The sequence below is a fragment of the Callorhinus ursinus genome, unplaced genomic scaffold (assembly GCF_003265705.2).
Source record: "Callorhinus ursinus isolate GAN/ISIS: 27379988/994484 unplaced genomic scaffold, GSC_fseal_2.0 scaffold80, whole genome shotgun sequence".
Classification (NCBI taxonomy): Eukaryota; Metazoa; Chordata; class Mammalia; order Carnivora; family Otariidae; genus Callorhinus; species Callorhinus ursinus.
Window position 1 is genome coordinate 1,734,310 of NW_027397142.1, and position 22,132 is coordinate 1,756,441.

The following is a 22,132-nucleotide window of genomic DNA, read 5'->3' on the forward strand; positions in this document are numbered from 1 at the left end:
TCTTGTCCACAAGGGGGACCCATTGGTGTTTTATCTCACCACTTGTCCCTCTGAGTGTCTTAATTGACTTAGTTCAGGGATTTGCTTTTCTTCATCTCTAGTCATACAGTGAAGTTTAAATACACATTTGCACACAGAATATTCTATGTAAGTAAATCTTATTACAACCTGGATTCAGACCACCCTTAATTGAGTCTCTTCAGTTCTGCTGTTCTGCTATCTGTCCTATTCCACATTCCTATCATTGGTTGAGTACCTTCTGATCTTATGACATTGTTTTCTAAACTTTCTGACCTCTCCAGAATCTTCTTCTTTTTTTCTTTTAAAGATTTTATTTATTTGACAGAGAGAGACAGCGAGAGAGGGAACACAAGCAGGGGGAGTGGGAGAGGGAGAAGCAGGCTTCCCGCGGAGCAGGGAGCCCGATGTGGGGCTCGATCCCAGGACCCTGGGATCATGACCTGAGCCGAAGGCAGACGTTTAACTGACTGAGCCACCCAGGTGCTCCTAGAAGCTGCTTCCTCAGACCTTTACTGAGAGTACCTTCTCCACCCATCTCTACTAGAGGCAGTGAATTTCTCACTGCTCTGTCTGGTGGCCTGTGCTGAGGGCAGGGAGTCTAGATTAATAGTTCTTTGGGTGGATACCAAGAGGACACCGAGCGCCCAGGTAGCTCTCCGATGGCCTGTTCTGATGTAGTAATAACACTGAGATCACTTAGAAGCATGAATGTGCTGCATGCTCTTCACATTGTCCTTCAAAATAACCACCACCCAGTTTGGAGATTGGGCAGCAGAAAATTCTTGGTTCATTGTATTGGGTATTCAGTTAAAAGCAGTTCCATATCTTTTGACAGTCATTTAAGGGCAGGATAACTCACAGAGTCTTCCTGTGACTTTCAGGGAGCCACTGTGGCCCTCCTCCCTACACTGAGATGGGCCATCAGAGGCTCCCAGACAGACCCGGGCTTCCTCAGGGACCCGAGGGGCACCGCCCGACACGGGGTTGTTTTGAGTTCATGCCACAGAGCAAGGCTGTGGTCTTCTTGGCCTGGAAAGGTTTTAGGGGAGTTGTCTGTGGTGGGATTTAAGAAATCAAAGTAAGTGAAAAACAACAGCAAAAAACTGAAAACAAGGCATGTCAGTAAAAGCACACTTAGAGATGTCAGATTTCAGGCAGGTGCTGTCCTTGGGCCCCTCCCACCCCCCCCACATTCCTGCTGAATTCTTCTGTGATAGAAGCTGAGGTCTTTCCTTCCAGAAAATAGTCAGCCGGTCTCACCAGCATTTAGAAAGCAGGACAAGTTGCCAGTTGAGGCTTGCCTCTAGCATATGATGACCAAAATGTCAAGAATGCTTTTAAGTTGTGATTTTTTTTTAAAAGATTTTATTTATTTATTTGACAGAGACACAGCGAGAGAGGGAACACAAGCAGGGGGAGTGGGAGAGGGAGAAGCAGGCTTCCCGCGGAGCAGGGAGCCCGATGCAGGGCTCGATCCCAGGACCCTGGGATCATGACCTGAGCTGAAGGCAGATGCTTAATGACTGAGCCACCCAGGCGCCCCTTAAGTTGTGATTCTTAACAGCAAACAGATACATAGTTTGTGTCCCCAAGTGACAACACCTCTCTGAAAGGAGATGGGTTTTACTTTATCTGGTCCATTGGGCACTTGGTCCTGCAGGTCTTACCTCTTGGTGGTGTCGTGCACGAGCGTCAGTGCCCAGGGTGACCCGCAGGTCTGTGTGTCTGTAGCTCTGGCTGTGGGGGATGCCCCCTTGACTCCGACAGGGACCAGACCCTCTCTTGTTTCCGAGAGAGTTCTCCCCAAGGAGACCTAGCGCAATAGTGATCATTCATGACACTGATCCTGGGACGGGATGTTGCTTGAAAGATCTGGGTTTGTAACTTGTCAAGAACAGACGGGTGCCTGACTGTGTGTGTGTGTGGGGGGGGAATCAGTAGAAGATTGCTCCTCAAGAAATGGAAGAGGCTGGGCTTCCTGGGGACTGAGCACACGCTTTGCCAAGAGCAATCAGGTTTGCGTGCATTGAAGTGCACAGGTGAGGACTGGCTGTGCACCGTTCTGGTGGCCAAGACCCTTCAGCGGTGCCTATCTGATGTGTTTATTCCTAGATGCTCTCTGAGGAGGGCTTCCCTGTCTAGGGTGTCTGCAGTGTGCAGTGTTGTTTTCCTTTCAGTAGAAGGTTGGAAGAAGGGGGGCGAGGGCAGCATCATGGTGTAGGTCAGGGCTCTGGGCTCCCATAGTGCTTCTCCCACTAGGGAGGGCCATGGACATCTAAAGTCAGAATCCCCCCTCATTCCTGGCCTTAAAGGCCAAGCCCAGATCTTCTCTCTCTCTCTTTAAAGATTTATTTATTTAAGAGAGAGCGTGCACATGTGTGAGCGGTGGTGGGGAGGAGCAGACCCCCGGCTGAGTGTGGAGCCCAGTGAGGGGCTCGATCTCATGACCCTGAGATCATGACCTGAGCTGAATCAGGAGTCAGATGCTTCACCCACTGAGCCACCCAGGCGCCTGCAGATCATTTCTTAAAAGTAGCTTGTACATGAGACTTTTGAAGGTGATAGAAGATGTGAGTTCAGTTTGGTGGCCGCTTGCTGATGGCTTCCCCTGGCCCATCCCCAGCTAAGGCCCCCTGAAAGCCTCAGCCTCTGGCAGTTCTCTTCAGCCCAGTGACTGGAGGGTGCGCTCTGATTGATGGCAGTCTGCTGGTAGGTCATGAAGGTGACATTTCTCCGTGCAGACCCTCAGGGGTGGAATTGGCGTGGGTGCAGGTAGGAGACAGGATCACCAGTGGCCTCTCCTGGCCCCTGCTCCTGTCTCGTCCCAAGTCTAAGTGGGTGCTGGGCTCGCTGTTCGCAAGGGCGGCAGGGGTAAGGAAAGGGGTACTCTAACGCCACGTCATGTCACCTGTGGTCTGGGCCATTGGGGACAGGAAGGTGTGCTTCGCCCTTCTGTTCCACGTGGGGAGGGATTACCTGTCGGGACGGAGCTTACCGGAGGAGTCCTGCAGAGTCCCTGCTGGGACCAGAGCAGGGGCAGGTCCCACACCTTTAGTGTCACTGCGGGGTCTGGATGAAGTAGGGCTTTCTGGCTCCGGGGAGGAGCCTTCTGTACAGTTTTCTCAAGTGATGTTTTCTGTAAAAAATTGTCAGGATATGCCTACTTTCGCTTTCATTGTCCTAAATAATATCCTATAGCCTGAAAGAACACATTTGTCTCTCATCAAAATCTGATGAGATTTAGTAAAGCCCCCCACCCCCCGCAGGCTTCTGTTGGCCACCGAGCAGAATGTGAGTGGTGGAGGCCAGTGGGCAGCTCCCAGTGGCTCCCAAAGGCACCCTCCCTCCCTGGCCTCACCCTCCTGAAAAGGTTCAAGTATTAATTGGAAGACTCCCCCACCACCACGTAATTATTAAGGCAAAATAACTAAAGATCCACTGTTCCTTTGGCCTTAGATTATTCTAGCAAGTCCGTTTGTTGGTTCATAGTGTGTTTTGGCCTCCTGGTCCTTGTGAAGTTCTCTCATTGCTGAAGGAGCACGTGGAGCAGATTTTCTGCTTTTGCTTGGTTCTTGTTGAGGAAAAGTACCGAGAGGCTGAATTTGTGGCGCAGGAACAAGACACGGTGGACGCTCCTTGACAGCAGTGACTTTGCTTTAGCTTTATCTTCCCACGTGGGTCGCAGGGTGTTGCTCACAGGAGTAGGGGGCGGGTTACCAGGATGGCGTGGGTGGGTGATTTCATCAAAAGAAACCCCTCTGCTTTGTGTCTTTTAGAATGTCGTTCTTTCAGGAGGTTCGACGATGTTCAGGGACTTTGGACGTCGGCTGCAGAGAGACCTGAAACGAGTGGTGGACGCCCGACTGAGACTCAGTGAGGAGCTCAGCGGAGGCCGGATCAAGGTAGGGGGTGGGCGGGACGGGCACGCTAGCCTGGCCGCTCTGCCCCGCTCCCACGGCTGGTCTCCCCTTGACCGATGAGCGAGCGGCGGGGGCCTGAAGTTGGAACAGGTTTGAGGCACTGTCTCAGCTGCACCGTGAGATTATGTTCGGAGATTTGCTGTCTGACTCCTTCCAAGTGTTGCTAAGGCCAAGGGCACTGGGCTGGCAGCAGCCGCCTGGCACCCACGCCAACCTGCGCCTGCCGGTTTCTCTGCCTTGTGAGAGATGGGGTCTGTTGTGTGATGACCAGCATCTAGGGAGAGGGGGTTCATGTGCCGTGAGGGGCTTCACGTCCTTGAGAAACATTCTCATTAAACGACAATAACCAATAGTAGGAGGGAGTTTCAGTGTGTGTCCCTCTGAGGTGATCGTTCTTAATGAGCAGGTGATGTTCCCTGGGCTTCCAAGCAGGACTGGGCTCTGGTGTGGGGTAAGTGGGAGCAAATATGCACCCTTTAACCTAGCGGATCACACTCTTGGCAAAGGGTCATTTTCACAGTAGTTTTGGGACACGTAGTGTTACTTGGAATTAGCTCTACGATGCTAAAACATCTAATTTGTTTAGTAAAAAAAAATCAGTTGGGTTAGTTGCTTGGATTTTTTACTGTTTAAAAATGCCTTTAGCGTTGTGAACGACACACCCTCCTTGACTGGTGTGCTTTGTTCCCTGCACCACCCAGACAGGGGCCGGGCCTGGGTGGATTTGGCCATGGAAGTGGCTCAGATGCTTCCTTTCAGAGCCACATGTGGCTGATGCCACCACAGGGGGACTTGAGCACAAGGGAAGGGCCTCGTGCCATCAGCTGGGAGGAGGCCCCACATTGGTTGGCACTCAGAGCGGAGCTGTGCTCGTCTGCGGAGAGGTTATCAGGTGACCTGTCGTCTGGCCTGGCGAGTGACCCTACGTTACTCTACTTTCCAGCCGAAGCCTGTGGAGGTTCAGGTGATAACGCATCATATGCAGCGCTACGCGGTGTGGTTTGGAGGCTCCATGCTTGCTTCAACTGTAAGTCCTTTTCTAGATTGCTCTGTATTTTCATTTCTGCGTTCTTTGTTGAGTTTGAATAAATATTGTCCTGTGAAGGTTAAATAGTGTGTGTTCGAATTGTGTGTGGCACTTTTAGTTCCAGGAGATAGAAAAAATGTCTTAGAGGTAATTTCAGTTGCACGGCTAATCCTTGCTAATTAGGGGGTTACAGGTAATATGGATAAGTGAAATCCAGAAACAACCTCAGACATCTTGCATTAATCATTAATTCCGGTGACTTTTTCAAGTAATTATTCCTTTTCCTCCTCAAATTTGTGAATAACTAGTGAATTGCTAATTTAGGGTGAGCATGTAGCTGGTCCTAAGTGGGGGCTGAGTACATTTTAAAGAAATGAAATGAAGTCCTGGTTCGTAGCTCTGGCCTCGGAGGGGCGCAGCCCTTCGCACAGGGGTCTGGCTAAGGAGTGGGGTCCCGGGTCAGGGGAGTCTCTGGCTTGCATCACGGTGTAGGACTCTGACCTCCTTTCGGGAAGGTCTCTCGATGCCCTCTAACCGCTGCCCCCCAGCCCGAGTTCTTCCAGGTGTGCCACACCAAGAAGGACTACGAGGAGTATGGCCCCAGCATCTGCCGCCACAACCCCGTCTTCGGAGTCATGTCTTAGTGTCCGCCTCGACACGGTCACCCGGTCACGTCGCGCCGGTGAGCAGGCACCGTCAGGGCCCACACAAGACCGCAGCTCCTGTAAATAGTGGCGTTTGGTGTCGATGTCGAGAAGCGTGCTTGCGTCGCCGAGTGCATGAGGCAGTTCAGTGCACGCCATCCGTGTGCCCGCTGTCCGACGGCCCTTCCCTCCCCGCCCCCTGCCTCCCCCGCCCACCCCCCTCCTCGCCTCCCCGGCTTCTAGTTGGTGAATTGAATTCTGGAGGAATTCACCTGCGACTTTAAAAATCGTTAGGGAAAAATGGAGAAGATGACGCACAATAGTCCCCCCAGGAAAGAATATGGGGCTGCAAACCCTTTTCCTCCCAGCCTATTTTTGTAAATAAAATGTTATAAACTTGAAATACAAATTGATGTTTATATTTCCTATCATTTTGTATTTTCTGGTATTTGGTACAACTGGCTGATCCTAAGCACGAATAGATATTGGTGTCATGGAGTGCCGTATAAAAAAGTTTTTAATTGTGAGGCATGTTCTGATATGTCTGTAGGCAAACAAAATAAAGCAGCAAACTTTTTTTTGCCACGTTTGCTAGAAAATGATTACACTTTCTTGGAGTGACATGAAGTTTCAACACTAAACACTGTTGTACAAGAATCATTACAGATAATGTATCTTTTCATTTTCCTGTTTGAACTTTCTGGAAGTGTTTTATGGAAGATGCCGGTTTGCTGTTGGTGAGTGTTGGATGAAATGCTGCCTTGCACCCTCGTAATAAAAGCACTTAGACTCTTTATAAAGATTTCCTGCTGTGCCGTGCTGGTCTTTTGGTTTTCCCCTCCGTGCCCATTACTTCTTTTAAAGAAGGTTGAAATTTGTTTCCCGTCACTAGAGGATTTGGCAGTTGGTACCAAGCTTGCGGAAGGAGATTTCCTGGAGGAAGGAGGACTGCCTGTCCTCAGTGACTGCTCCGTCCCACCGGGGACACGCCGTGGAAATGTCCAGGGAGAGTCCGGGAAGTGCTGTGGGAGGGCGGGGCTGGGGGGTGGGATGCTCCTACGGATTTCCAACAGCCCTTCCTAGGAATTCAGAATCCTTGCTAAGCTTTTAGTAACTGCTCCAACATTTGCTGCGTAGACCACTGGCTTGAAAGGTACTTTGCTAAATGAGAGATTTAGGGTTGCTCCATTCTTTGTGTAATACGGACATTACTTTTTAAACTATTACGGTGTTTGTTTTAAGTCATGACGTAGGTTTTATTCTCTGAAAATTTGCCTTCATCAAGAAAGATTTAGTTTCATTATTTAAGTTTAGAAGCAAGTATGAGAATAATAATGTAAATTCTCTGCGGAGCATGGGGAAATCCAAGTTTCCCATGCCGAAGGCAGTCCGTGCTTATTTCTGATTAATTGTCAGTGACCCCAGACCCTTGGCCTCCCCACTGGAGAGTCTCAGACCACTTGGTTCTCAGGATCACTAGACTGTTTCTCATGCTTTCTCCAGCCACTATCGCACCAAGTTCCGGGCCGATCTGTATGCCTTCAGACACACACACCCATGCATCCCACACGTGGTCGCAGGAGCACTGTGTGTGGTGCGACTTTGCTAAGTGCAGGCTACGTGGGACCTTATTTAATCTTAACAGCCCTAGGATATCAGAATTACTGTGATCCCCATTTTCACATAGGAAACCATGGCTGAAAGAAATTCAGTGCCTGCTCACGAGCCCAGCTAGGAAGCAGAGAAGTCATGACTCCATCTGTTCTGAAGGGTGCCATGACCATTCTAGTAAGAGTAGGAGAATAACGGCAGTCAGGTGGGAGAGTGGGTGGTCAGACCCGATGGCATGAGTCTCTCGAATGAATTCCCTTAGATACTGGAATAAAAAAAGTTTGGAAATGGCCATGAGGAGCTATAAGGTATTCCCCCTCTAATCCAAATCCCTTGGTAAGTAATGTGTTCTAGGAAGCTACCCACATAGGACATTTTGATGTTGAATTATTTTCATTTTTGTTCATAACGCTTTGCCAGTGTATGTTTTGTCATATGCATTGACTTTGTTGTATTTCACAAGTAAGATAAAAGGAGTTGTTTGAGCACTTAGAGCTGGGCCCACAGTAAGTATTCAATAAATTTTTGCCATTGTTATTCCGTTATAAAGCAGTTATTGTGTCTTGAGAGCCCTACTCATCACAATTGCATTAAAAAATAGTTTCGGTGGGAGAAAAGAATTTTAGGTTCGTGAACAAAATGGCCTTTAGAACTTTCAGTAAGAAAATATTTTAAAAAGCTCTCTGTGTAGAATTGTAGGATATAAACATCACCTGGCCTTTTCTTAGTATTACATTGCTGATACAATTGAATCACTTTTATTATCCTTGTAAAAGTCACCCTTTGCTGTGGGCACAGCCATTGTCTTCCCACCGAGCTCTGTGCTGTGAGCCCTCCTTCTACAATCAGCACGAAGATGTCCTTGGTTTGGGTGAGGCATGTTCCACGGACGAGCTTTATATCACTGGGTGATCTCGGCGGCAGGACGGTGCCAGCATCCTGGAGTGACCGGCCCCCAGAGGGGTTCCGTTTCCCTGGAGTGCTCCAGCACCCCCTGTGGATGAAGCCCCCATTGAGCCAGCTTCTCCTTACCCATGCACCGCTGATGCTCTATGCTCCTCCCCAGACTGAGGTCCTTGAAAACGGGGGACTGATCTTTGTACCCCCGGCACCTCCCAAAGCCCAGCAAATACTGAACCAAATTCCTGTTCAAATGGAGACTCCCTCGCTGGGTTTTCCAGGCTGCATATGCTCTATACCGAGAAGTGTTATGTGTTTGGGGAACCTTGTACGAGAGCTGGTTTTCCAGTGTCTGGGACGTTAACTGTCATTACCTTAAGACTGCTAATGATATAAAATCTAGCTCTAAACAGTGACCCTGGTAGGCGTTCTGTGTACCTGGAAGGTGGAAGTGCGAAGCCGTAGCACGTGTCGCAGCGTGGGCACGGTGATCTTGAAGACCTGAGTGTATTTTATGGTAGTAGTAGCCAGTTCATTCTCCAACTTAACTAATATGAATAAAGAGCTCTCATGTGACTGAAGCACCGATTGTTCTGTGATTAATTCCTTCTTTATGATCCCTCCGTTCTATCCCATTTGTAAAAATTACGGTTGTGCCAAACAAGCCTGTGAGGTTAATCAAGTGCTCAGCTTATTTAAAACCACAAGAGAGCCCCATTAAGAATATTTATCTGTTAAATAATTCTTTACTTAATTGAAGAATATTTCATAATGTTTCTTTTAAAAGTTGCTGTCAGGCTTGTTAAGTAGAAATATAAATTGATTGGCAAAATAATTGTGTGGGTCTCTAATTGGCAATTACATCAATTTCACATGGTCAGGTGGAAATAAATCTTTTTAAAAAGGAGAAAAGAAACTATAGCTTGATACTGGTATCATGGAAGGAGGATTCTAATATTGAGATGTTAGTTCTTTCTACCCTGTATTATGTCTCAGAAGTCAGCGGTTTATTCCCTGGTTGACTTCTCAGGTTTCACCCTTTTGTTTTTAGCTTGGGCTGCTATGGATGATTTCTAATTATGTGTGTGTGCGTGCAATAAATGTATATTAGTTTAGTAGGACTTGCTACTAAAAATTCCAGAACTTTGTAATTGATAAAAAGGAATATAACTTTAAATTATTAAAAATTAATCACAAACCTAAGGGTTTATGATGTCAAAATATAAATGATGTGCTCTGGCTGTATTTTCAATATTAAGGAGTCAGATCAGCTGTAATAATTGATCAGAGCTCCATTTAATTCACCCTTGGCCGCATGTGCACTTACTACAGATAAATTCTGAATAGCTTCCCACCAGACCTACTCCGGCCTCGAGTAATCTTTCTTCCCACTTCTGGTTTGTGCTTAGCAGTGGCGCCTGGATGTTAGAGGGCTTCAGCGAGGGGCGCTCTATGTTGTTGGCTCACGATAGTGCAGTGGAGCTGGGGGTGTGGGGCACAGAGCAGGTTGTCTGAGATCCCGAGTTCACACGCCGGTGCTACACCTGGCTGGTCGTTGGTCCCGTGAGTCCCAGGTCACTTCTCTAAGCGCCTGTGAGCTACGGTGTGCCAGCCAGGGGCGCGGTGCCGAGGGGCATGGGGTGTCCCCTCCCGGGGAAGAGATGGGCACTAATTACAGAGTCACACACTGTGACTGACCATGGCGGGGCCCTGGGGGCGAGGTGCTGGGTCTGTGGACACACAGGGCCTGAGCCAGCATGGGAGTCTGGGGGGCCTGGGTGGAGGCTCCCAAGCGAGCGGTGTTCAGCTGAGATCCTGGGAGTGCGTGGAGGCCAGTGAAGGATGCGCGGGAAGCAGGCGTCCAGGAGGAGGTTACCACGGCAGTTTTCAAGGCAGCGCTAATAGCCTGGTATATGGAGGGCAGCGAGGAGGTAAGGGTGTCCGAGGCGGGGCTGGGGTGAGAGTTTTGGCCTTTCTTTTAAGAATAAAGCCCTTAAGAAGTACAGAGGGATTCTCAGATTTACACAGACACGCCTGGGAGTTTCTACCAAGAGCTGTAGCTTTTCTCGAGTCACGGGGCAGACCTGGAACAGGGCAGGTGACGTGAGCTGGACAGGAATGCTGCTCTGGAGCTCGAGAATGGGCAGCTCCGGAGAAGTCTGCACGAGACCAGATGGCCTGGGAGGCATTGACAGGAAGGAGAAGCTGAAAGCTTTCTGTCTTACTCTGTAAAACAACGAGCAGAGTTGAGGAGGAGTGTCAGGAGGGAGTCAGAAATCAGAATGCCCAGATCCTGTGATCTTTAGGTGACGGTAGGGAGCAAACGTTTTGCAGTTTAGGGATACTAAAATACGTAGCTGGTGGATGCAGTTTTCAGTCTTAAAATGGAAAGATAATTTCTCTGGCTGTATTTAGAAATAGCAAGGTCTTTTGGTATCCTTAGCGTGGTGCTCTTTTTGCAGAAGAAGCTACTGTGATTCGTCCATTACCAGTGATATTTGAGAGCTATCAAAGCACTTTGGATAGCAGCATAGTGCAGAGAAAGGACTCATAATAATAATAATTAGAAATTAGCTACCTAGAGAGAGAACTTGTGAGGTATAACGGTGCTAACGACTGACTGATGCTGTTCCGCTGACGTGTCTCGTCTCAGTTGGGCTCGTATATGAACTTGGGTTTCTGACTTGCAGTGGTTTCCTTGAACTGAGTCAGTATGTTTTAACATTTATTCATTAGGTCTTATGTCCACAGTAAATTAAACTTTATAGGTAATCGAAACATTGTTGCACGATAGAATTGCAGCTCTCTGAATGAGTGTGCAAGAATGTTATTGCAATAGGCACAGGAGTTAAACGTCCCCTAATGGCAAAGGTCAGTAGCATTATAAACTTTATAGAAATACACAGCTTATGTCCTGGTTGATTGACTGTTGAGTAACTTCTTAGAAAATTTAATTTAAGGTTTTTTTTTTTTTTTAAACGTAATTTCTGCACCCAATGAGGGGCTTGAATTCACAACCACAAGATCAAGAGTTGCATGCTTTTCTGACTGAGCCAGCCAGGAGCCCCTTTTTAATTAAGTCTTTATTTTAATTCCAGTGTAGTTAACATATAGTGTTCTGTTAGTTTCGGGTGTACAGTATAGTGGTTCAGCAACTCAGTGTTCATCATGGTACGTGTGCTCTGTAATCCCTTCATCTGTCTCCCCCATGCCCCGCCCCCCTCCCCTTTGCCAGCCCCCAGTGTGTTCTTTGTAGTTGAGGGTCTATTTCTTGGTTTGTCTCTTTTTTTCCCTTTTGCTCATTTGTTTCTTAAATTCCCCATATGAGCAAAATTACGTGGTGTTTGTCTTTCTCTGACTTATTTCAACAATCAAGTAGCTCTTACAGGGCCGATAGCACTTGCATGGAGACTATAAACAGCGTGATTTCCAGGTGGGAGTGTGCTCGATAGCGTAGTGTGGTCACACGGTGACGTGCGTGAGGGATTTGCGGTGCCGGCGCCCCGGGAAGTCCTTCTATTCGTGACGCGGTAAGAGTGGGTGCCTGATCACACGGTGAATAACAGTATTGATAGGGCTTTATTTTTCAGGGTTTTGTTCTTTGCTTGTCAAAAAAAAACCCCATTGATACATTCACACAAAAGGACATACATTTTTGAGCTTATGGTTTTCTTCTTAAATCCTAAACTCCACCTTTATGATGGGTTGCTCTGGAAAGCCTGGGGCTGGGAGTACTGGAATTCAGTCTGCTCAAGTCCCTGCCCAGAGGCGGTGCTCGTGGCCAGTCTGAGCAGAGCAGGAAGTGGGCTTGCTGTTCTCACCCCAGTGTCAGAGATGGGTCTGTGGGATGACGAAGTACAGCCCGTCAGACCAGCCCATTCGCCGCTCCCTCCCCTCCCGATGACCTCGTCCTCTTGAGGACCTGTGCTAAGTGACCGATGGCACGTGGGGTGGTGGGAGGCTCGCTGGGTACATGGGAGTCATACCTGCGAGCCCCCTGTGGAGGAGACCAGCGAGTTACAGGCAGTCCTGCTCACCGTGAGCCGTGGTGTAATACTAAGGGGTGGCTTCTGAGTGTGCTTGCTCCAGCAGAGGTAGGAGAAACAAGTCCCAGGGCCAAACCTGCTTGAGAAGCCTCGTGTGCAAGTGGAACATGTCTCTTCATCAAGCGGACAAGAGCTTCCAATCAGCGGGGAAGCATGGCGTCCTTCTGCGCAGGAGCCCCGTGGAGTAGTATGAAGGCCTCCGTGTCGGCCACCTCCCGCCAGGCCGGTGATGGCTCTTGGGCCCCGGCTCCAGAGGCCACAGTTTGGGAGACCCATCTCTGAGGGGTCCCCTTGGAAGAGCTGCCCTCAGAGGGGGCTGCCGGTGGGGGGCTGCCCGTGTTCCTGCCCTTGGTAGACCGTCGAGTGAGAGAGAAGTTGAGGGGTCTAAAGAGGAGTTTTTTTTTTTCCTTTGGAATATTACTTTTATTTTGCTGTGAAGAGACATCGTGATTGTGGTTCTGATGGTCACTGGTGGTAAGTAAGGAACATTTAAGTGGCAGAGGGTATTTCGATACTTTGAGGAGAGATGAGCAAAATGGGCTGTCCCGTTTCTTTTTGTAGTTGACCATTTCTTATGCTCACACTCCTCTAAGGCAACGCAGACGTTCTGTCTTACTCTTTCCAGACTGCGTTCAGGCAGACATTTGTTCCTTAAGGACGTAATTTTCATATATTAGAATTCTATCTCAAATATAAACAAAATGCCCCAAAGGGAAGGGATTTAGAGGTGCCAGTGATTCCTACAGTATTAACCGGGTGGTAATCACTCTGACGTCTGATTTCTATTTTTTAGTGGAAACAACCCCCTTTCATCAGCAGGATAAGAGTAAGAATGACATGATGCTCTGCTGACCCATCCCCCAGTTTTCTCTACATTAAGTTGTGTGCTCTGGGGACGTTCTTAAAGAGGAAAATAATTTCTGTTGATTTTGGTAGTTTTAGTGGGCATCGTATTTGTGGTTAGGGCAAAGAGTTTGTGACCATCATTTACATTCAGATGGCTGCTTGATTTGTAACTTCAGAGGCTGGGGTCAGTTCTCAGTGTGTTGTGTCTTCTCTCTCCATTAGCCAGCTAGAACTCTGCTTCTTGGCCTCCCGCTCTCTGGCCTTTTTAGGTCACGGCAACATCTCTTCTGGAGACTGTAGAGGAAAATTTAAAATGGCAACTGCTTGGGGCGCCTGGGTGGCTCAGTCGTTAAGCGTCTGCCTTCAGCTCAGGTTGTGATCTCAGGGTCCTGGGATCAAGCCCCGCATCGGGCTCCCTGCTCTCCCTGCTTGTGTTCCCTCTCTTGCTGTCTCTCTCTCTGTCAAATAAATAAAATCTTAAAAAAAAATAAAATAAAATGGCAACTGCTTTCCTTTTAGATCTGGGAGAAATGATTTGTGGTAAAGAAGGCAAAGCTTTGTGGTGTGGAAATAAATGAAGAACAAATGAGAACAGTCACGGCTGTCGGGGGTCCGCCGCTGTCGTGCGCGCTCGGTGGGGACGCAGAGGCAGGCACGGGGTGGGACGGCCTCACGGTGGAAAAGGGGGTCAGGGGCGCCCCGCCGGGGGCCGTGGGCGCGGGGACGCCGGGGCGGCTGGCTGGAAGCAGGATCCTACAGGTCTGGCCGGGGGGAGTGGATCTGGCTTTCCCGTTGGCCCTCAGCTGGAGGCGGCGGCGGGAGGGGAGCCAAGGCAGCTTGCCGTTATCCATCAAGTCTGGCCGTTTGGGGCTGATGGCTGCGTGTTGTGGGTCAGAGTTCTGTTGTCACATACGGTCTGGCTGTTGTCTGTTCATATATGTAGTCTCTGAATTGGAAAAATGAAATGTTGAAAAATATGCGGATGGTTGGTCCACATTCCTCAATACTCAGAACATGGAAGCTGACCGACCGTGTCTGTCCTGGGTCTGTGCTCCGATGTTGCTGTTACTTGATTCTACATTATTTAAATGAAACATCTGACACATTTCTACTATACAACACGCCTTTCCTGGAAAGAATTTGGGTTCCCAACTGTGGCCTCACAAGATGGTGACAGGGCCTCTGAGAAGACGGGGTGCCTGAGTTCTGGTCCCCCCTCTGCTCCTAGCTTGCAGCATGGTCCTGGGGAACCAGTTCACTCGAGTCCTGTTGAAATGGACATGACGAGGGCCCTGTGACTGTCCCTGAAGATTGTGACAGACCTGGATTAGTGTCCTAGGGCAGCATCACGGAAATGCAGCGTCCCTCAGTCCGGGGCCAGAGGTTCGAGATGCGGGTGTGGCCGGGCTCGCCAGCAGGTGCCAGGGAAGGATGTGCTCTCGGTGGTCCCTGGGCTCGTGGCTGCAGAACGCCAGTCCCCTCATGGCCTTCCCCTGCACCTGTCAGCGTCCACACTCCCCTTTTCACAAGGACATTTTTCAACATTTCATTTTTCCAATGCAGAGACTACCGTATATGAACAGACAGCAGCCAGAGTGCGTGTGACAACAGAACTCCCACCCACAACCCACAGCCATCAGCCCCAAACAACCAGACTTGATCGATAAGGGCCACTGCCCCCCCACCCCGCCCCGCCGCTGCCGCCTCCAGCTGAGGGCCCACGGGGAGAGCAAGATCCACTCCCCCGACCAATCCTGTAGGATCCTGCTTCCAGTTAGGACTGATTCCCTTCAGTTCTTAATGGTACCCATTATTAAAAGTGCTGCATCCCCTCAGAGGCACAGGCAGGAGACAAACAGCTCATGGATGAATGTGCCACGGGGTGTCTGGGCCGTGGTGCTTATTGATTCATGAGTCTTCTGGTAAAGCAGAGGAGAAGAGAAATAATTAGGTGCTGAAAAACACATTTTAATTTCTTAAGTGGGTCCATTACACTTTACACTTGAATAATAAATCAGAGCAGCCGTGGGGCTGCCTGCGAGTCTCGTGCTTTTCCTCGTGCTCTGGACACCGCTCAGGTGTCTCCAGGCTGCTGGAACGTCCTGCCTGCTGGAATGTCTTTGTTCCCCTGGGGCCTTGGGCCACCCCAGACGGTCTATGCTGTTGGGGGCCTTGGGTCCAGAGTGGCTGGACACTGAAGGTCAGTGCCTGATTGAAGGTCATGGCTACGAGTCCCTGAGCCCGAGGATTTGGGGCACCGGCGTTTGGGTGAGCTTCCCTGGTCGGCAGAACCCTGTGCACGTCGCCACATGTGGATGCCTCGAGGAGGTAGCACCGTGCACAGCAGCCCTGGGAGGGGACAAGCGCGGCCCTGCCCGGGAGCCTCTTCCCTTGGCTGCCATTAAGCTGTGTGTGTTCGCTGTCGTGAGCCATAGCCGTGAACATAACAGATTTCAGGGAGTTCTGGGAGTCCTTCCAGTGAATTGTCAAAACTGAGGGTGGTCATGGGGACCCCCCCAAGCCCCACAAACACTATTGACTGAACTGTTAGGTCAAAATTCCAAGAATTTCCAGGAATCTACTTGGCCCTGTCTCAGAATCACCCCCTGGGTGTGTAAGGATGAAGCATTTATCCGCTGTTCCTCCCCCCCCCGTAAAGTTTGTCCCCCAGAGTGTCTGTTTTCACGCATTTCTGGAATGAGGGGGGCGAGTCCATCTGCTGGGCAGGTAGTGAGAGGAGTGCAGGGTGGGCGTGCTGGGCTGCAGCTGGGGAAGCGGTCCCGGCTCTGTGGGCTGCACGGGGGGGGTGCTGTGGGGGCGCCCCAAGGGAGGAGCCCAACAGCACAGGCTTGCAGATGCTGGCACCCTCTGTTGGGATGGGCTTCTGAGCTGCCCTGCCGAGGGCAAGCGGCCAGTCGTGCTCTGGACGTTGGTCATGGTGGAGACTGGGCGCTGAGTTTGATTTTCAAACTAAAGCTCCTGCCTGTGAGCAGCCCCTACGTGTAAATATAACTGGTAGAAAGTGGTCTCTTGACTTTCCACACACATCCTGGCTTTCATTTTGCCCCTGGCCGGGCTCAAACCTGGGTACACACACGTCAGGTTATAATGTCAGCCCTGAGCAATGATTTGTCTTCTGTCATGATTTGCTTTTGGTGCTGAGTGGGCCATGAGCCATGTTGCAGCTTTCTTCTTTGTCGGGTGAAAATGATAATCACCTGCAGGGTTCTTCTTTCTGGAATCATTCATTTATTAAAACGTATTTAGCGTTTGTTTATGATGTACAAATTCCTGTGGCCTCTGGAGAGATGTTTAGTACATAGTCCCTGTGCTCTAGAATCATAATCTTTATTTTTTAAAGATTTATTTATCAGAGAGAGAGAGAGAGCAAGCACACACAGAGGGAGAGGGAGAAGCAGGCTTCCTGCTGAACTGGAAGCCGGACATCGATGGGGCTCGATCCCAGGACCTGGAGATCATGACCTGAGCTGAAGGCAGATGATTAACCGACCAAGCCACCCAGGCGCCCCTGATGGCTTTGAACCGTGGGACAGAGACAGCATCGGGCACTTGGCCACTCCCAGCAATGGGCCCACTCATTTTCTCCACTCAATTTCATTTTCCTTTTGGCCGAGTACAAATCGATTATCCAGCTTGAACCTGTGGTTGTATCAGACAAGTCAGAAAGTACAGAATTTAAAAATCTGTGAGAATGTACATTTTATTGGCAGTGTATCCGGTGGTTATGGACCGTGGCTGTCATTGACAAAGGGGGACTTGTCTTCATAACATGAAGCAAGGACATGATTTCAACAACCGTGTCCACAGATTTCAGGCAAGAGTTTGTATAAGCATTGATCAATTCAAACAACATATATGTACCTTTTACTTTTGCAAGATTGTCTTTTTATCCCCAAAGAGCCTCCTATTAATAAATGTTGGAGTCGGGCCGCCTTGCGTTGAGGTTGTCCTTCAGAACTGACTATCCTGACTCTCCACTGGCGAGCGTGTTGGCTACAGACAGAATACACTAAAAACACAGTGAGGTAACTCAACAGAGTTAGGTGGGAAGGGGATTTTAAGAAATGCTTTGACGGTCCCGAGTCTTGCAAGAGCAGAAAGCTGTTGATGCTTTCATAAATATAATCCAACTGCAGGAAGGTTTAGCACGGAATTCCTGAAGAATGGGCAGGGCTTTGCATAGAAGATACCACATTCTGATCACCACGTTCTCATGTTTCAGGGCTTCCAATCAGCTTTTTAAAGGAGCAAGTGTTAGGTGGCTTTATAATCCCGGGGGGCCGGGGATACCACATGTGTGTCCAAGCCAGGAGCACAATTACCAGGAGAAATGTCTGGGATCCAACCAGAAATGCAGATCCACCCCCCCCCCCCCCCACCCCATAGCTCTCTGCTGCTGTAGCTGCTAAAACAGAACCCAGGGCTGCCCCCCATCCCCCCACCCCCCGCCACAGTGCCAGAGACCAGATTTCCCCGTGTGGACCCTGCCCATCTGACTTCTGCCCCAACAAACCCTGGTCCCACCCAGAACCCCGCTGCGAGGCTGTCTGGGAAATGGGCCTTAGCTTTCCTGTCCCGATCCGGCAGGACACACGCAGATGGGCTTGGTGTGGGGTCGCGCGCGTCCCGTGCAGTGATTTCCACAAGCACACCTCCACGGTCTCTCCTCTGTGCCTCACCTCCTGGGCCCTCCGTGCTCATTTGTCTTCAACAGTGGCCCCCTGCTGCAGGCACCCTGCAGGGACGGTCCCATCCGTGCGCACACTATCTTTCTCTTGTGGGGAGAAGCTCCCTGCAATTCTGGGAATAAAAATTTCCATCTCTGTATATCTCTATTGTTACCAGAAATATTTGGCTGTGGCCTGGAGGTGAGGCTTCAGTGTCAGCCTGGGTTATGAAGTGTGTCAGGAAGAAGCTTCCCCCTGCCCTCTGGGTAGGGGGTGTCTCCTGGGTAAGTGGCTCATTCTGCTGCCTTTGAGGAAGGCAGTTGAAAGGCCCAGTTTACTTGGGGCTTCCCCAGACCCTTGCTCTTTTTTTAACCTTCATTTGTCACCAATCTAATCCTAAAGATACTGCTCAATACCCGGTGTTGGTGCATCTGACGTGTGTCTCCGCAGCAGTGAAAAGCACAGGAGCTCCTCCCCGGGAACAGCACACGAAGGACAAGGCCTGAATGCAGGGGCCGTCAGAATCCTTTGTGCAGGGGCCAGAACACCGGAGGAACGAGGGAAAGGTGGTAGGGGAGGGAGTAGCTGGCCCAGCCGTCCCCTCGTCACGAGGGACACACAGATAAACGCGAGTTCCAGCACTAAGCTGTATTTTTTGTAGCATCACATTCTTCGAACACTTTTAGAAATAAAAATGTTACCCAGTGACTGTGAACCAGGAGCAGCGAGAAGCCAGGTCAGCTGAAGACAGAGGCCCACGTTTACTGTTCGATTGAAGCATAAGACGAATCTAAGGATTAGTGCAGGAAGAAACCAAAAAGAAATAATTTAAGTGGTTCTTAATCTTGAAGCTCTGTAACCTCTCCTTCAGGGTGAGTAATGATTCCTGTCAGGCAAGTCAGAGAATATTCCCATTTCATGAATCTAATTATTTACAAACAAGCTTTCCCAGGATAGCGGAGGTTAATTGGCCCACATTTTTTTTTCCCTCCACATATTTATTGGACTGATGTAAGAGTGGAATTTTTATTTGCAAATAAAAGAATCTATTTTTTTTAAAGATTTTATTTATTTATTTGACAGAGATTGCAAAAGAGCACAAGCAGGGGGAGCAGCAGGGGGAGAGGGAGAAGCAGGCCCCCTTCTGAGCAGGGAGCCCGATGTGGGACTCGATCCCAGGACCCTGGGATCATGACCTGAGCCGAAGGCAGACGCCCAACCGTCTGAGCTACCCAGGTGCCCAAGAATCTACTTATTTTGACTGCACGTGACAGAAAACTGCATTGATGGTAGTTTTAATACATACTTTTGTTTGTTTTTATGTAGCTGTCCATGGCTACCATCACGGTTTCTGTGAAGACCTCAGGGACCCATGCTCCCTGCAGTGTTCCAACCTTCCAGCCCTAGATTGAGGCCCCCATTCTCCTAGCCCAAAGTGGTGGCTGGAGCTCCAGCTGACACAGCTGCATTCTGGCCACCTGGTGAAGGAAGTGACAGAGCATGGCTTCTCCCTTTTTAGGATACCTCATGGAAACACCATCCCACACTTTCTAGAACTTGGTCACATGGCAGCAACTGACTGCAAGGGGTGGTGATAAATGTAGTTATTTAGCTGGATGGCCATGGGCATTGCTAAGAATCCATGGTTTAATATTAAGGAACAGGGGAGTGGGTGTTGGGCAGTCCTGAGCTGTCTCTGGCCACAGCTGAGTTGAAGGATCAATTTTTATAGATTTCTTTGTAAAAAGGGTGTGTTGAGGACTCCAAGGACAATGGTGCTGAGCCTCCTTCCCAGCCCATGGGCTTCAGGGCCGCCCTGCCCTGTGGTCTCAGGGGTGCTGACATTCAGCTCTGTTCCCCAGGAGTCCATCTGGTCAGCCTCCAGGGGCACTGACACTTTCCAGAGCTCTTTTCTTTGATCTTAAGGAAATAGAACACTTACCTGGATGGCACTCACGGCTGGCTTTTAACTCCCCGTGAACATAGCCGACTGAGAGTAGGAATGAGGCCATAGAAGTACTGAGAAGAATCCTTCATTTCAGCCTTATAGTTTCTTTTCTTTTTTTTCTGAACATTTACTAAAGATTTTTATCCCTTCTGTAGTAGGCAGAATTCTAGGATGGCCCCCAAGATTTCTTTTTTTATTAACTTAGAATCAGTTAATTAACATATAGTACATCGTTAGTTTCTGGGGTAGAGGTCAGTGATTCATCAGTTGCATATAACACCCCTTGCTCATCACATCACGTGCCCTCCTTAATGCCCCTCCCCCAGTTACCCCAGCCCCCCACCCCCGTCCCTCTGAAACCCTCAGTTTGTTCCCTAGAGTTAGTATTGTATCAATTAGTATTAGTTTGTCAGGCCTGCTGTAATAAACTGCCACGTCTGGGGGCTTTGAACAGCAGGAGCGGGTTCTCCCAGCTCTGGAGGCTGGAGGTCTGAAATCAGGTGTCGGCCAGGCCGCGTGCCCTCTGCCGGCTTCTGGTGTGGGCTGGCGCTCCTTGGGGTCCCCGGGCTGGTGTCTGGGTCCCTGCAGTCCTGCCATCTTCCCTCTGTGTGTCTGTCTGCATGCGTCTCTCCTCTTGTAAGGACACCTGTTGTACTGGGTTAGGGGCTCACCCTCCTCCAGTGTGACCTCATCTTAACTGACATCTGAATTTCATCAGCAAAGACCCCATTTCCAAACGAGGTCCCATTCTTAGGGACCAGCAGTTGGGACTTCAACCTAGCTTCTTGGGGGACACGGGTCAGCCCATTACCGCGCAAGTCCACACTGGAGGCTGGTGTTGAGGGCCCCTCGCCAACCTCTGCGGTGCTGGTGGACGGCACCTGTTCCGACTGACCCAGCTGTGCACTAACTAGGGGAATATCATTCCTGTACGCGCTCCAGCTTTTAAATTCTCCAGCAGCATCGAGATCTTGAAAAATGAAAAGGAAAAGAAATCAGAAGATCCAATTTTCCAAAAGCTCTTGGTTGTGAGGCCTAGAATAAAAGAGGTGGCCCTCCACATGATTGTCCAGAGAAGATTGGAGCCTTGCCACTCGTAGGGCACTCCTTGGACTGGAGGATTGACGTCTTCCAGGAATTTGTGAGCCATGTGACCTCTCAGGTCCTGCCCCAGAACTACTGAATCTGACTCTGCATTTAATAGGCTCCCAGGTGATTTGTGTGCAGAGTCAAGTTTGGGAAACGGGCCTAGAAGAGTAGAGTGGAGGAGGAAGGAAGAGAGAGCCTGAAGCTCACATGCTTTGATAATTCTGGCAAAGCTGGATCCCTGGTTAAACTCGGAAAGGCTGTTGGTTTAATGGTTGAGAGGTTCTCATGGGAGCCGATGGGAAGAAGGCCGAACTGGGGCAGGGTGGGGAGGGATGGGGTGGGCTGGAGAGGGACAGGGCGGGGTGCTTGCTTCGGCCTGACTCCAAGGTGCTTGGCCAGAGGAGCAGAGAGGCTGAGGTGGCTGGTAGCATCTTCAGGGCTGAGTTGCTCTCCAGCCTGGGGAAGAGTGATGGAGGAATGTGGGGGGCCCTGTGCACCAGGAGAGGGCTGGGGGGCACGAAGGAGCTGGAGGAAGTGCCCCACCATTCTGACCCCTCCCACACTGGCACCCCCCCAAGCAGACTAGCTTTCCCCACCTTTATTGAGTCTAATTGCCACACAACCCTGGGTATGCTTAAGGTGTCCACACTACCTACTTCTGAATGAATGTCTAACAGATCAAAGTTTTAAATTTTATAGTTAGAAACAACTCACTTAAAATGCAAATGTTCTGTTGAAGCAATTAGCTTGAGACTGTAGACTGAAGTGAGAAATGACAAATGGCCTTTCTCCAGGAGGGTAGGGAGAGAGGGGCAGGAGGGCGTTGAGGTGCCTGAACTGGAAGGCCGAGGAAGCCAGGGGCACACTCGGCCCACTTCTGGTCACTTGCGGTCCTGCCGCGTGGGGGTTTCACGCTGACCCCTCCCCTGCCCACTCGGAGCTGGAAGGGAATCCGATCCTCCTGGCTTCATGTGGAAGAGAGTCCGGGTTCTGCATGTTGAAGCCACAGGATGAGGCCCGTGTGGGCGATTGTGACCCGTGTGTAACCGAAGGCCCGGTACTCAGTCTCCATCTTGACAGCATGAGAATCCGGGAGCTTACCTTGCAGGGATGTTGGAGAAGCAGTGAGGATAACGCGTGCCCTTTGCAAAGTCACTGCTCTTACGATGGTGCTTAAGTTTGGCCAATGTCTGTGTAAAGGAGCACCATTCTTGGAGCATTTGTTGGCCAGAAGAAAGGGACATAAGGCCACCATTCTAAACATTTGCGATTCTGATTCAGAGACATCTGCTCGACGTCCCGAGTGATGCCACAGGTCAGGCTCCAGGGGTCAGCACAGCATGTGGTTGCATGGGCTCTGTGGCTGGGGAGGCCCCTGTGGGGGAAGAGAGT

General features: G+C 49.9%; 1 protein-coding gene across 9 annotated transcripts in view; it reads left to right on the forward strand.

The window, feature by feature from the left end:
- The window catches only part of ACTR3B (actin related protein 3B), a 238,026-nt gene that overhangs the window by 76,795 nt on the left and 139,099 nt on the right, over window positions 1-22,132 (forward strand). For 6 of the 9 annotated variants that reach the window (XM_073887523.1, XM_073887525.1, XM_073887529.1 and 3 more), the window contains 2 exons: window positions 3,798-3,923; window positions 4,885-4,968. In XM_073887523.1, coding sequence (XP_073743624.1) covers window positions 3,798-3,923; window positions 4,885-4,968 — 210 coding nt within the window. Of the gene's footprint in view, window positions 1-3,797; window positions 3,924-4,884; window positions 4,969-5,516; window positions 6,413-22,132 lie in introns of those variants that run through there. The other 3 variants (XM_025862182.2, XM_073887526.1, XM_073887527.1) reach the window with 2 other exon arrangements.